Source organism: Rhinoraja longicauda, chromosome 8, assembly GCF_053455715.1.
Source record: "Rhinoraja longicauda isolate Sanriku21f chromosome 8, sRhiLon1.1, whole genome shotgun sequence".
NCBI lineage: Eukaryota > Metazoa > Chordata > Chondrichthyes > Rajiformes > Arhynchobatidae > Rhinoraja > Rhinoraja longicauda.
In genome coordinates, this window is record NC_135960.1 from 60,111,702 (window position 1) to 60,124,560 (window position 12,859).

Here is a 12,859-nt window from a genome sequence, read left to right on the forward strand (position 1 = left end):
CCGTCTGTGGCCATGAATTCCACAGATTCACCACACTCTGAATAAAAATGTTCCTCCTCAACTCCTTTCTAAAAGTACGTCCTTTTATTCTGAGGCTGTGGCCTCTAGTCCTAGACTCTCCCAATAGCGGAAACATCCCCTCCACATCCACTCTATCCAGGCCTTTCACTATGTGGTAAGTTTCAATGAGGTCCCCCTTCATCCTTCTAAACTCCAGCCAGTGCAGGCACAGAGCTGCCAAATGCTCTTCATATGTTAATCCAATCATCCCCTGGATGATTCCCATAAACTTCCTCTGGACCTTCTCCAATGCCAGCACATCCCTAATCATCATCTGCAAGGGCGGTACGGTGGAGCAGCGGTAGAGTTGCTGCCTTACAGTGCTTGCAGCGCCAGAGACCTGGGTTCAATCCCGACATCGGGTGCTGTCTGTACAGAGTTTGTACATTCTCCCCGTGTCCATGTGGGTTTTTCTCCGAGATCTTCGGTTTCCTCCCACACTCCAAAGACGTACAGGCTTGTAGGTTAATTTGCTTGATGTATGTGAAAATTGTCCTTAGTGTGTGTAGGATAGTGTTAATGTACAGATGAACAGAGCCTGGATCAGTGCTTGGGACTATGATGTTGTGGCCATTGCGAAAACATGCTTGGAAGAGGAACGTGACTTGCAGCTCAATGTTTTGGGATTTCGATGTTTCTGACATGATTGAGAAGGCGGCAGAAGAGGTGGCGGTGTTGCTCTACCAATCAGGTAGATTGTCACAGCATCACTCAGGGAGAACATATTGCAGGGTTTGTCCACTGAGGTGATATGGGTAGAGCTTAGAAATAAGAAAGGTGCAAGCACCATATGGGATTGTATATAGGCCCCCAATAGCAAGCAGGAGATAGAGGAACAGATTTGTAGAGTGATTACCAAAAGATGCCAAAGCAACAGGGCCAAACTAAGGCGGGTGGGACTCGCATATCGTGGGGCATCTTGGTCGGCATGGGCAAGCTGGGCCAAAGAGCCTGTTTCTGTGCTGTATGACAATGACTCCATGACTTTATGGCAGGACACAATATTTGGGAAGATGTCTACCTTAGCTCTGTGCGTGCGTGCATGTGTTTCTGCTTGCGTGAGTGTGTGTGCGCATGCATGTGTGCATGCATGTGGGTGTGTGTGTTTGTGTGTACGTGTGTAGGGTGGGGTGGTGGGTTAGCCGTGGGGTAAGGGGTGATGGGCTTAAAAATGGCGAAAGAGTCTTGTGGTGTGGGATAAGATACCCAGCATTGTAGTACTCAAGACTGTGTGTCTGTGGGCATAGCTATTTCTGGAGCACAGTCCTGAGTACAACAATGCTGGGTATCTTATCCCACACTGTGCAACTGTCTTTCCGTTACAGGACATACCTGAGCAACTTTCCATGTTGTTAAGTAACTGTAGATAAGAGTTGGTCTTGTCATCATGTTCAGCACAGACGCTGTGGGCCAAAGGACTCTGGTTTTGTGCTGTACAATTCTGTTCTATATTCTAAGGCAGAGAACCGTGACCTCCAGGTTCAAGAATTGCTTTTTCCCATCAACCGTTAGGCTCCTGAACCATACAACACAACCCTATCTCAGCAACCATCCATTATGGACTTTGTTTTGGATGCACTATAGAGTTCAGTTTGCATTAATATGGCCTAGTTAACTAGTATAACTGATAATATTACTGTATTATTGATTATGATATATTTATTTATTGTATTGTTACCTGAAGGGCCTGTTTCCGTGCTGTATATTTCAATTCAACTCAATAAACATTCTTGACCCTTGTAATTTAGATATTGAAGAATTTTGAAAAGTAGCGCCATCTACTGTGTGGTAAGGAAAGTAACGCCAAACAATGAAACCAAATGGACCAGGTTTTAACCAAAGATCTGTTTGGAAAAATGCACAACACAGCTCGTGTGCAAATTGATCAGTAGCATGGGAAGGGAAAGATAACACATGCATTGTCGATCAGTATAACATTTAATAGAGATTAATAGATTATTCAATATTAAGGTAGAAATGTAAGAAGTGAGTACACAGTTAATGGCAAGACCCTTAAGGAGCAAGTATAGTTAATGGCAAGACCCTTAAGGAGAAAGTATACAGTTAATAGCAAGACCCTTAACAGCATTGATGTGCAGAGAGATCTTCAAGTTCACGAAAGCTGGCAGCACAAGTAGGTAGGATGGCAAGGAAAGCACAGGGTTTACTTGCCTTCCATTGTTGGGACATTGAATATAAGTCAGGAAATCTTGTTGCAGCTCTATAGGACACTGGTTAGTCCACATTTGAAGTGTGGTATGCAGTTCTGGTCGCCCTATTACAGAAAACTGTAACAAGTGGTGTGCCTCAGGATTCGGTGATAGGCTCATTGCTGTTTGTCATCTATATCAATGATTTGGATGAAAACGTACAAGACATGATTAGTAAGTTTGCAAATGACAATCAAGTGGGTGGTACTGTGGATAGTGAAGTTGGTTGTCAGAAATTGCAGCAGAACCGTGATTGCTTGGGCAGGTGGGCTGAGGAATGGTTGATGGAAGTTAATACAGAGAAGTGCGAGGTGTTGCATTTTGGGCAATCTAACAAGGCAGGACCTATACAGTGAATGATGGGAGTCTGGGGAGTGTTGTAGAACAGAGGTAGTGCATGTACATAGTTCCTTGCAAGTGAGATCACAGGTAGATGTGGTGGTCAGGAAGGCTTTCGGCACATTGGCCCACATCAGTTGAGTATTCAAGATAGACACAAAATGCTGGAGATTAACAAGGCAATTACAAGTATATTGTAGAAAGGGAGCAGAGCCTGAGCAAATGTATTACAGAAATATAGTCACTGAACTCAGAACTTGGTTAACTGCAAACTCTTTGGAAAGGTGCTTGATTCAGCAGGCCAGGCAACATCTCTGGAGAAAGAGAATATGTGACGGTTTGGGTTGGAATCCTTCTTCAGACTGAAAGTAGAGCTGACAGTTACTATAATAATGATTAAGAGACATTTGGACAGGTACATGGCTAGGATATGTTTCGAGGTTTATGGGCCAAGCTTGGGCAAGTGGGATTCGTGTGAATGGATCATGTTGGGCGGCATGGGCAAGTTGGGCCACAGGGTTTGCTTCCACGCTGTATATCTCTATGAATCTATGACTCTCTAAAAGATGTGGAAGCTTTAGAGCAGGCGCAGAGGAAGTTTACCAAAATACTGCCTGAATTATGGGGTTTCAGCTACAGGGAGAGGTTGGATGGATTCTAGAGGGCGTAGCTATGTGAAAGGGGGAAAATATAATGGAGATGTGCGAAGCATGTTTTTTACACAGGGAATGGTGGGGGCCTGAACACACATTGCCAGGGGTGGTGGTGGAAGCAAATATGATGGTGGTGTTTATAGACAATAGACAATAGACAATAGGTGCAGGAGTAGGCCATTCAGCCCTTCGAGCCAGCACCGCCATTCAATGCGATCATGGCTGATCACTATCAATCAGTACCCCGTTCCTGCCTTCTCCCCATACCCCCTCACTCCGCTATCCTTAAGAGCTCTATCCAGCTCTCTCTTGAAAGCATCCAACGAACTGGCCTCCACTGCCTTCTGAGGCAGAGAATTCCACACCTTCACCACCCTCTGACTGAAAAAGTTCTTCCTCATCTCCGTTCTAAATGGCCTACCCCTTATTCTCAAACTGTGGCCCCTTGTTCTGGACTCCCCCAACATTGGGAACATGTTATCTGCCTCTAATGTGTCCAATCCCCTAATTATCTTATATGTTTCAATAAGATCCCCCCTCATCCTTCTAAATTCCAGTGTATACAAGCCCAATCGCTCCAGCCTTTCAACATACGACAGTCCCGCCATTCCGGGAATTAATCTAGTGAACCTACGCTGCACGCCCTCCATAGCAAGAATATCCTTCCTCAAATTTGGAGACCAAAACTGCACACAGTACTCCAGGTGCGGTCTCACCAGGGCCCGGTACAACTGTAGAAGGACCTCTTTGCTCCTATACTCAACTCCTCTTGTTACGAAGGCCAACATTCCATTGGCTTTCTTCACTGCCTGCTGAACCTGCATGCTTCCTTTCATTGACTGATTCACTAGGACACCCAGATCTCGTTGAACTCCCCCTCCTCCTAACTTGACACCATTCAGATAATAATCTGCCTTTCTATTCTTACTTCCAAAGTGAATAACCTCACACTTATCTACATTAAACTGCATCTGCCATGTATCCGCCCACTCACACAACCTGTCCAGGTCACCCTGCAGCCTTATTGCATCTTCCTCACAATTCACACTACACCCCAACTTAGTATCATCTGCAAATTTGCTAATGGTACTTTTAATCCCTTCGTCTAAGTCATTAATGTATATCGTAAATAGCTGGGGTCCCAGCACCGAACCTTGCGGTACCCCACTGGTCACTGCCTGCCATTCCGAAAGGGACCCATTTATCCCCACTCTTTGCTTTCTGTCTGTTAACCAATTTTCTATCCATGTCAGTACCCTACCCCCAATACCATGTGCCCTAATTTTGCCCACTAATCTCCTATGTGGGACCTTGTCGAAGGCTTTCTGAAAGTCGAGGTACACCACATCCACTGACTCTCCCTTGTCAATTTTCCTAGTTACATCCTCAAAAAATTCCAGTAGATTTGTCAAGCATGATTTCCCCTTCGTAAATCCATGCTGACTCGGAACGATCCCGTTACTGCTATCCAAATGCTCAGCAATTTCGTCTTTTATAATTGACTCCAGCATTTCCCCCACTACTGATGTCAGACTAACTGGTCTATAATTACCCGTTTTCTCTCTCCCTCCTTTCTTAAAAAGTGGGATAACATTTGCTATCCTCCAATCCACAGGAACTGATCCTGAATCTATAGAACATTGAAAAATGATCTCCAATGCTTCCACTATTTCTAGAGCCACCTCCTTAAGTACTCTGGGATGCAGACCATCAGGCCCTGGGGATTTATCAGCCTTCAGTCCCATCAGTCTACCCAAAACCATTTCCTGCCTAATGTGGATTTCCTTCAGTTCCTCCATCACCCTAGGTTCTCCAGCCCCTAGAACATTTGGGAGATTGTGTGTATCTTCCTCAGTGAAGACAGATCCAAAGTAACGGTTTAACTCGTCTGCCATTTCTTTGTTCCCCATAATAAATTGCCCTGCTTCTGTCTTCAAGGGACCCACATTTGCCTTGACTATTTTTTTCCTCTTCACGTACCTAAAAAAACTTTTGCTATCCTCCTTTATATTATTGGCTAGTTTACCCTCGTACCTCATCTTTTCTCCTCGTATTGCCTTTTTAGTTAACTTTTGTTGCTCTTTAAAAGAGTCCCAATCCTCTGTCTTCCCACTCTTCTTTGCTATGTTATACTTCCTCTCCTTAATTTTTATGCTGTCCCTGACTTCCCTTGTCAGCCACAGGTGTCTCTTACTCCCCTTAGAGTCTTTCCACCTCTTTGGAATAAATTGATCCTGCAACCTCTGCATTATTCCCAGGAATACCTGCCATTGCTGTTCTACCGTCTTCCCTGCTAGGGCCTCCTTCCAATCAATTTTGGCCAGCTCCCGCCTCATGCCTCTGTAATCCCCTTTGCTATACTGTAATACCGACACTTCCGATTTTCCCTTCTGCCTTTCCATTTGCAGAGTAAAACTTATCATGTTGTGATCACTGCCTCCTAATGGCTCTTTTACCTCTAGTCCCCAAGAAGCTTTTTGATAGCCACATGGATTTGCAGGGAATTGAACAATGTGGATCACTTGCAGGCAGATGGAATCAGTTCTGCTAGACATCATGTTTGGCCCAAACATTGTTGGCCGAAGAACATGTTCCTGTGCTGCACTGTTCTATGTTCTATGTTTAAAGTTTATCAAGGGATGAGGGGCTAGTGCAGGAAATACCATCAGCAGAAAAAATCATAAAAGAAAATAGGCAAACCGTTTCTGTTCTGATCTAGGAGCACATGTACATGAAAGTGGTGTTGCATGTAGATAGGATGTTGAAAAAGACTTTTGTTATGCTGGTCTTCAACAAACAGGGAATTGAGTATAGAAGTTGGAATGTGCTATGTTACAATTATGCAAGATGTTGGTGAGGCTGTATTTGGAGTATTGTGCCCAGGTTAGGTTCCTACTGTAAGAAAGAAGCCATTAAGATACAATGAGTGCAAAGGTTTACAAGAATATTGCCAGGACATGAGGGCTTGTGCTATAGGGAGAGGTTGGGCAGGCTAGGATTTTATTCCTTAGAGAACAAGAGATTGAGGGGTGTTCTTATAGACGTGTACAAAATTATGAGAGGAATAGATTGGATGAGGGCACTGAGTCTTCCTCCCATGATAGGAGAATAAGGAAGGAGAGGGCATAGGTTTAAGGTGACAGGAGAAAGATTTAATAGAAACCTGAGGGGCAACATTGTGTGGTATGTATATGGAACAAGTTGCCAGGGGAAGTAGATAAGGCAGTTGCAATAACAACAGTTAAAATACATTTTAACAGGTACATGGATAAGATTTTTTTTCTTCCCTTTTTGTATGTTTTGTTATTTTTTTCACTCTTTTAGTTCCAGATTTATTGAAGTATTCGATTTTAAATCCCCTAGTTCCCAAGGTGTGTTTTGAATGTGTGTCTCTGGGCTAATTGCATGATTGTTAATTAACTTGCAAAGTAACTTAACCACAGTGGGACTGTACATAGAAACATAGAAACTAGGTGCAGGAGTAGGCCATTCGGCCCTTCGAGCCTGCACCGCCATTCAATATGATCATGGCTGATCATCCAACTCAGTATCCTGTACCTGCCTTCTCTCCATACCCCCTGATCTCTTTTGCCACAAGGGCCACATCTAACTCCCTCTTAAATATAGTCAATGAACTGGCCTCAACTACCTTCTGTGGCAGAGAATTCCACAGATTCACCACTCTCTGTGTGAAAAAAAAGTTCTCATCTCGGTCCTAAAAGACTTCCCCCTTATCCTTAAACCGTGACCCCTTGTTCTGGACTTCCCCATCATCGGGAACAATCTTCCTGCATCTAGCCTGTCCAACCCCTTAAGAATTTTGTAAGTTTCTATAAGATCCCCCCTCAATCTTCTAAATTCCAGCGAGTACAAGCCGAGTCTATCCAGTCTTTCTTCATATGAAAGTCCTGCCATCCCAGGAATCAATCTGGTGAACCTTCTCTGTACTCCCTCTATGGCAAGAACGTCTTTCCTCAGATTAGGAGACCAAAACTGTACGCAATACTCCAGGTGCGGTCTCACCAATGCCCTGTACAACTGCAGCAGAACCTCCCTGCTCCTATACTCAAATCCCCTCGCTATGAATGCCAACATAACATTCGCTTTCTTCACTGCCTGCTGCACCTGCATGCCTACTTTCAATGACTGGTGTACCACGACACCCAGATCTCGTTGCATCTCCCCTTCTCCTAATCGGCCACCATTCAGATAATAGTTTGCTTTCCTGTTCTTGCCACCAAAGTGGATAACCTCACACGTGGATTGTAATATTGGCAGCCCTCGGTTCTGGGATGAAATACCGACTAGCTGAGATACACAGATTGAAAGATTACTGACCTCCATGGCTGCGGATTACAATGCAGAACAAAATAAGAACGCCTTATCAGCTGGTGCTGAGCGGAAGGGTTGAATTCACGGCAGCCAGGCCATTGGCTTTACTCCAAAGTTTGATGGCTGAGTCATAAAGTCATAGAGTGATACAGCGTGGAAACAGGCCCGTTGGAAAATAGCTACACTGGTACATGTAGAATCATGGCACGATTTATTCGGATGGTGTTTCTGACATTGAATGTAAAAATATGGTTTATATTATTTTACTCAATCGTAATGTTTTTAATCAATGTGTGTTACTTGTATTATTAGACCTTTTTTTCTTTTAGTTTGTATTAATTTAAAATTATTTAAATCTACTTCAGCTGTATTTAAACGTCTCGGGTGATCATTGAGGCTAAATGTAATCCAGTGGTTACAAAGTGCTAGGATTACTCAGTGGGTCAGGCAGCATCTCTGGAGATGCACCTTTTATTTCACCCTACCTGTAGGTAGCTTACAACCCAGCGGTATGAACATTGAATAGTGCTTACTTCTGTAAGGTGGTTGAAGGAATGGCTTAGATGCTTAAGTTCTTTAGAAAGTTGTAGATGGAGTAAGGAGAAGATGCGTAGACAATGTTCATCCAAAATGTTGTGCTGCAAGGTAACCTGGCATTCCAAGTGCAACAAACACAAAGGTTGGCACATAGCTCCTCCAGCAAGTAACTAGAAAGGCTAAAGAAACATGTTTTTTTAATGCAAGACAATTAAACATTTAGACTTTGAGGGGGGTTTGACATTCTGTGTACTGAGAAGATGTTTCTCCTTGGGAGGATATCTAGAATTAGGGATCATAGTTTCAGAATAAAGGATCAATCATTTATTTAGAGATGTGGAACAATTTCTTCCCTTGGGGAATAATGGATCTTTGGGATTCTCTACCGCAAGAGATGTAGAGGGAGAGTACTGGTTGAGTTTATTTTAGAGATACAGTGTGGAAACAGGCCCTTCGGCCCACCGAGTCCACGCCGATCAGCGATCAACCCATACACTAGCACCATCCCACATATTAAGGCCAATGTTACAATTACCAAAGCCTCCAAACTTGTACATCTCTGGAGCCTGGGAGGAAACTGGAGCACCCAGAGAAAACTCATGCGGTCACAGGGAGAACATCCAAGCTCCGTACAGAGAGCACCAGCAGTCAGGATCAAACCCGGGTCTCTGGTGCTGTAAGGCAGCAACTCTACTGCTGCTCCACCGTGCTGCCCTTTGAGTATATTCAAGCGTGAGATATCTGGTCTATCAGGGAGTCAAGAGGTATGGGAGAAGATTGGATAGTGGCCTTGAGGCCAAGACAGGGTCCATTGTGATCTCATGGAGAGCTCTCCAAGGGGGGGGCCTGACCTCTTCCTGCCCTTATGTCTGATATTAATATTGCATCTTATGTTCTCAGTTTCATGCATGTGCCGGTTTCTTTTATAGACAGTGGATGCCTACAAGGAGTTTTGGAATATAACGACAAGGATATTTGGAAACCGGAGCCCTGCAGAATCTGTGTCTGTGACGGTGGAATCGTCCTCTGTGATGAAATAAATTGTGACAGTATAGACTGCACTGATGCTGAGATCCCCTTAGGAGAATGCTGTCCAATATGTCCAACATTTACACCAGTAACATCTCCTGTAAGAACCTTTCTGTTGCTGTATTTCATTTTCATTTGAGTGCTAATGTTTCAGTTGCAACTGCATCCTGTCTTTATGGAAAGGGTAATTAAGCAATTCTGGGTGTGGTTTGGGATGCATTCGTTGGCAACTGAACTGACAGAGAGAAATTATATTACAATTAGGTGGAAATAAGTACCCTCTACGTTTAATAAACAACAAGGAATTGCATGCAGTTCAGGAGTAGAGATCTCTTTTTTTAAATTTTTAATATTTTTAATATTTTGGAGTAGAGATCTCTTGATTCACATTTTAAAAGAGCTGGTTTCAATGGAAAGTCATCAATCTGAAACATTAGCAAAAAACAAACTGTCAGAGTTGAGTTTAGTTTATTGTCACATGTACTTATAAAGCCCTGTAAAGTCCGATCGAAGATCGTCCAAGGGTCTCCACTGGGGTAGATACTAGCTCAGGACCGCTCTCTGGTTGTTGGTAGGGTGGTCCAGTTGCCTGATAACAGCTGGGAAGAAACGGTCCCTGAATCTCGACAAATCAATCAACATCTTGGTAATCTACCTTTCAGGTGGAGACCCTTTATTAGGACTGAGCGTGTAGAGGGAAGATGGCCGGTGTAAAGAGGTGAAGGGGAGGGGTGGGTTGGACTACGTTTAACATAATTTCATTTCATTTTTTCATTTCATTTCATTTTATTTTATTTCGAACATGTTAAAAGACATCAATTAAAAAACAAAATAAACAAAAAAACAAGAAATACAAGGAATTTCATCCATTACTTAACATGTGCGAAAAGGAGTAGGAAGAAGTGTGAACTTATTTAATCCTACCCCCATTCCCTAATCAATATTTATCAAGTATCAGATATTAATACAAAAATACTCATACACCCTTATATGTTCATATAGATATACTTATTTAAATAATGATGTGTTATTATATGTAGACCCCTGGTGACTGTTAATCCCCCTCCTCACTGTACCTAGAAAAAATCATGTGTTTATATTTGTTTTTAAACTGGATGATGTTTGAACATTGTTTTAATTTCTTTGAATGTCCATAATTACAGAAGTCATGTATGGCACTTTGAGCCAGTTTTATTTCGTTTAGTTTAGAGATATAATGCAGAAACAGGCCTTTCGTTCCACCATGTCCACACCGACCAGCGATCCCCACACATTAACACAACCCTACACATAGTAAGGACAATTTGATATTTATACATTCATACCAAGCCAATTAGCCTGCCAACCTGTACTTCTTTAGAGTGTGGAAGGAAACTGAGGATCTCAGAAAAAACCCACGCAGGTCAAGGGAAGAACATACAAACTCCGTACAGACAGCACCTGTAATCAGGATTGAACATGGGTCTCTGGTGCTGAAAGGCAGTAGTTCTACTGCTATGCCACCATGCTACCCTGGGATTCTGGGATCTTATGTGATTCAATGGGGTTTGTTATAAACCTGCGTACAATAAGTCTCACCTACAAATCTATCAAGGGCCCCAAAGCCACTATTCCTTATTTACCTAAAGGCTTTCAGAAGTTCACAGTCTGAATGTATCAGATCCAAAGTATCAGGTCACTTTTGTCCTTCTGGGCAAAGAAACAGTCACATCATAATTTCCTATAAATATTTAGACATGATCCATTAACCACACGTCAGTTAAAGAGTGAATTAGCTGGCTGGAATGCCGTTAGTTAAAAATAACATTTTACCAACAGCATTCCAACCAGCCTTTTAAATTTGGTCACCTCTAAATGCCTATTTGAAAATGTTATACTATCAACAATAATACTTTAACATGAAATCAAATATTTTAAACAGTTCAAGAAAGGACATTATTCTTTGAGACAACTGATAATTCGGGGGATGTATTTTTCCAGAAAGTATTTTTGCTTGTACAACATTAGAGGAAGAGTTTTAGAAATAGACATTACAATAGATTTGCATTTATACTGTGAATTTTCCACTGGATAAGTAGAAGTGGGGGTGGCACAGTGATGCACATTAGAGTTGTTGCCTTACAGCGCCAGAGACCTGGGTTCGATCCTGACCACAAGTGTTGTCCGTTTGGAGTTTGTATATTCTCCCCATGACCTGCGTGGGTTTTCTTCAGGTTTGTTGTTTAATTGGCTTTGGTATAATTGAAAATTGGCCCTCGTGTGTGCATTGGATTGTGTGTGGGGATCACTGACCGGCACGGACTCAGTGAACCGAAGGGCATGTTCCATGCTGTATCTCTAAACTAAACTAATTCCAATAGTAATAATTTCTATTATGCTGTCAACTTCCAGTGCGGGTATTTCACTCAGTTCCCTCAAAGTGTATGGGTTTGATTTTCGACTATTGTCATTCTAAAACAGTTATTTTGTAATGCATGCTGGAAACAGACCCAATTGTAACATTCAAAAAAGACTGATCGGGAAAAAGAGGTGAGATGAAAAGAGGCAGGGAAAGGGATGAACTGAATTGCTTTTTACAAGAAGTCAGTGGAGGGTCAGTGAGTTGAATGATCTCTTCTAAAGTGTGCCAAAGATCAACCACATTATTATTAAATGGCAGGGCCAGTGTGAAGATCTGCATGCCCTAGGCATGCAATTTTTTATGTTCTCACATTACAATAATGTTTGTTCATATTACACCGTGGTCTTTGTCATTATTTTTACATTTCAGAATTTAAACTAATAGAGAGGCACCACATGAAAACACTGGGTCCACACCAACCAGCGATCCCTAACATTAACACTACTCTACACACACTAGGGACAATTTAACATTTATACATTTATACCAATTAACCTGCAAACCTGTACGTCTTTGGAGAGTGAGAGGAAAACGACGATCTCGGAAAAAACCCGCGCAGGTAACGGGGAGAACGTAAAAACTCCATACAGACAGCACCTGTAGTCAGGATCGAACCCTGGACTCTGGTGCTGTAAAACAATAGCTCTAACTCTACGCCGTCGTGCTGCCCTGGAATCTTCTGTGATACAACGGGGTTTGTTGGACCCTGCCTACAATAAATCTCACCCACTAATATATCAAGGGCCCCAAAATCACTCTTGCTTATTTACCTGTTAGAAGTTCACAGTCTGAGTGTAAGTGAGATCCAAAATACAACATCAGGTCATTTTTGTCCTTCAGGACAAATGAACAATCACATCATAAATTCACATAAATGTTTAGACTTTGTTTACCCACACATCAGTTAAAGAGTGAATTAGCTGGTTGAAATGTTGTTGGGTAGAATTACCATTTTACCAACAGCATTCCAACCAGCCTTTTAAATTTGGGCACCTCATAAATGCCTATTTGAAAACGTTATTCTATCAACAATTATTCTTTAACTTGAAATTAAACATTTTTAACAGTTCAAGAAAGGAAATTATTGTTTGAGATAACTGATAATTCAGGGGCTGCATTTCTCAGAAAGTTATTTTGTGTGTACAACATTAGATGAAGTTTTTGAAATAGAGATTTCAATAGATTTGCATTTATACTGTGAATTTCCCACTGCACTGGATGAGTAGCAGTGGAGTGGCGCAGCGGTAGAGTTGCTGCCTTACAGCGGCAGAGACCTGCGTTGAATGCTGACTATGGGT

At 42.4% G+C, this 12,859-nt stretch overlaps 1 protein-coding gene across 1 annotated transcript in view; it reads left to right on the forward strand.

The window, feature by feature from the left end:
- Positions 1-12,859, forward strand: part of LOC144596022 (uncharacterized) — a 114,652-nt gene that overhangs the window by 21,319 nt on the left and 80,474 nt on the right. The window contains exon 2 of the mRNA XM_078404093.1: positions 9,061-9,260. Within this exon, the coding sequence (XP_078260219.1) occupies positions 9,061-9,260 (200 nt within the window). The remainder of the gene's footprint in view (positions 1-9,060; positions 9,261-12,859) is intronic.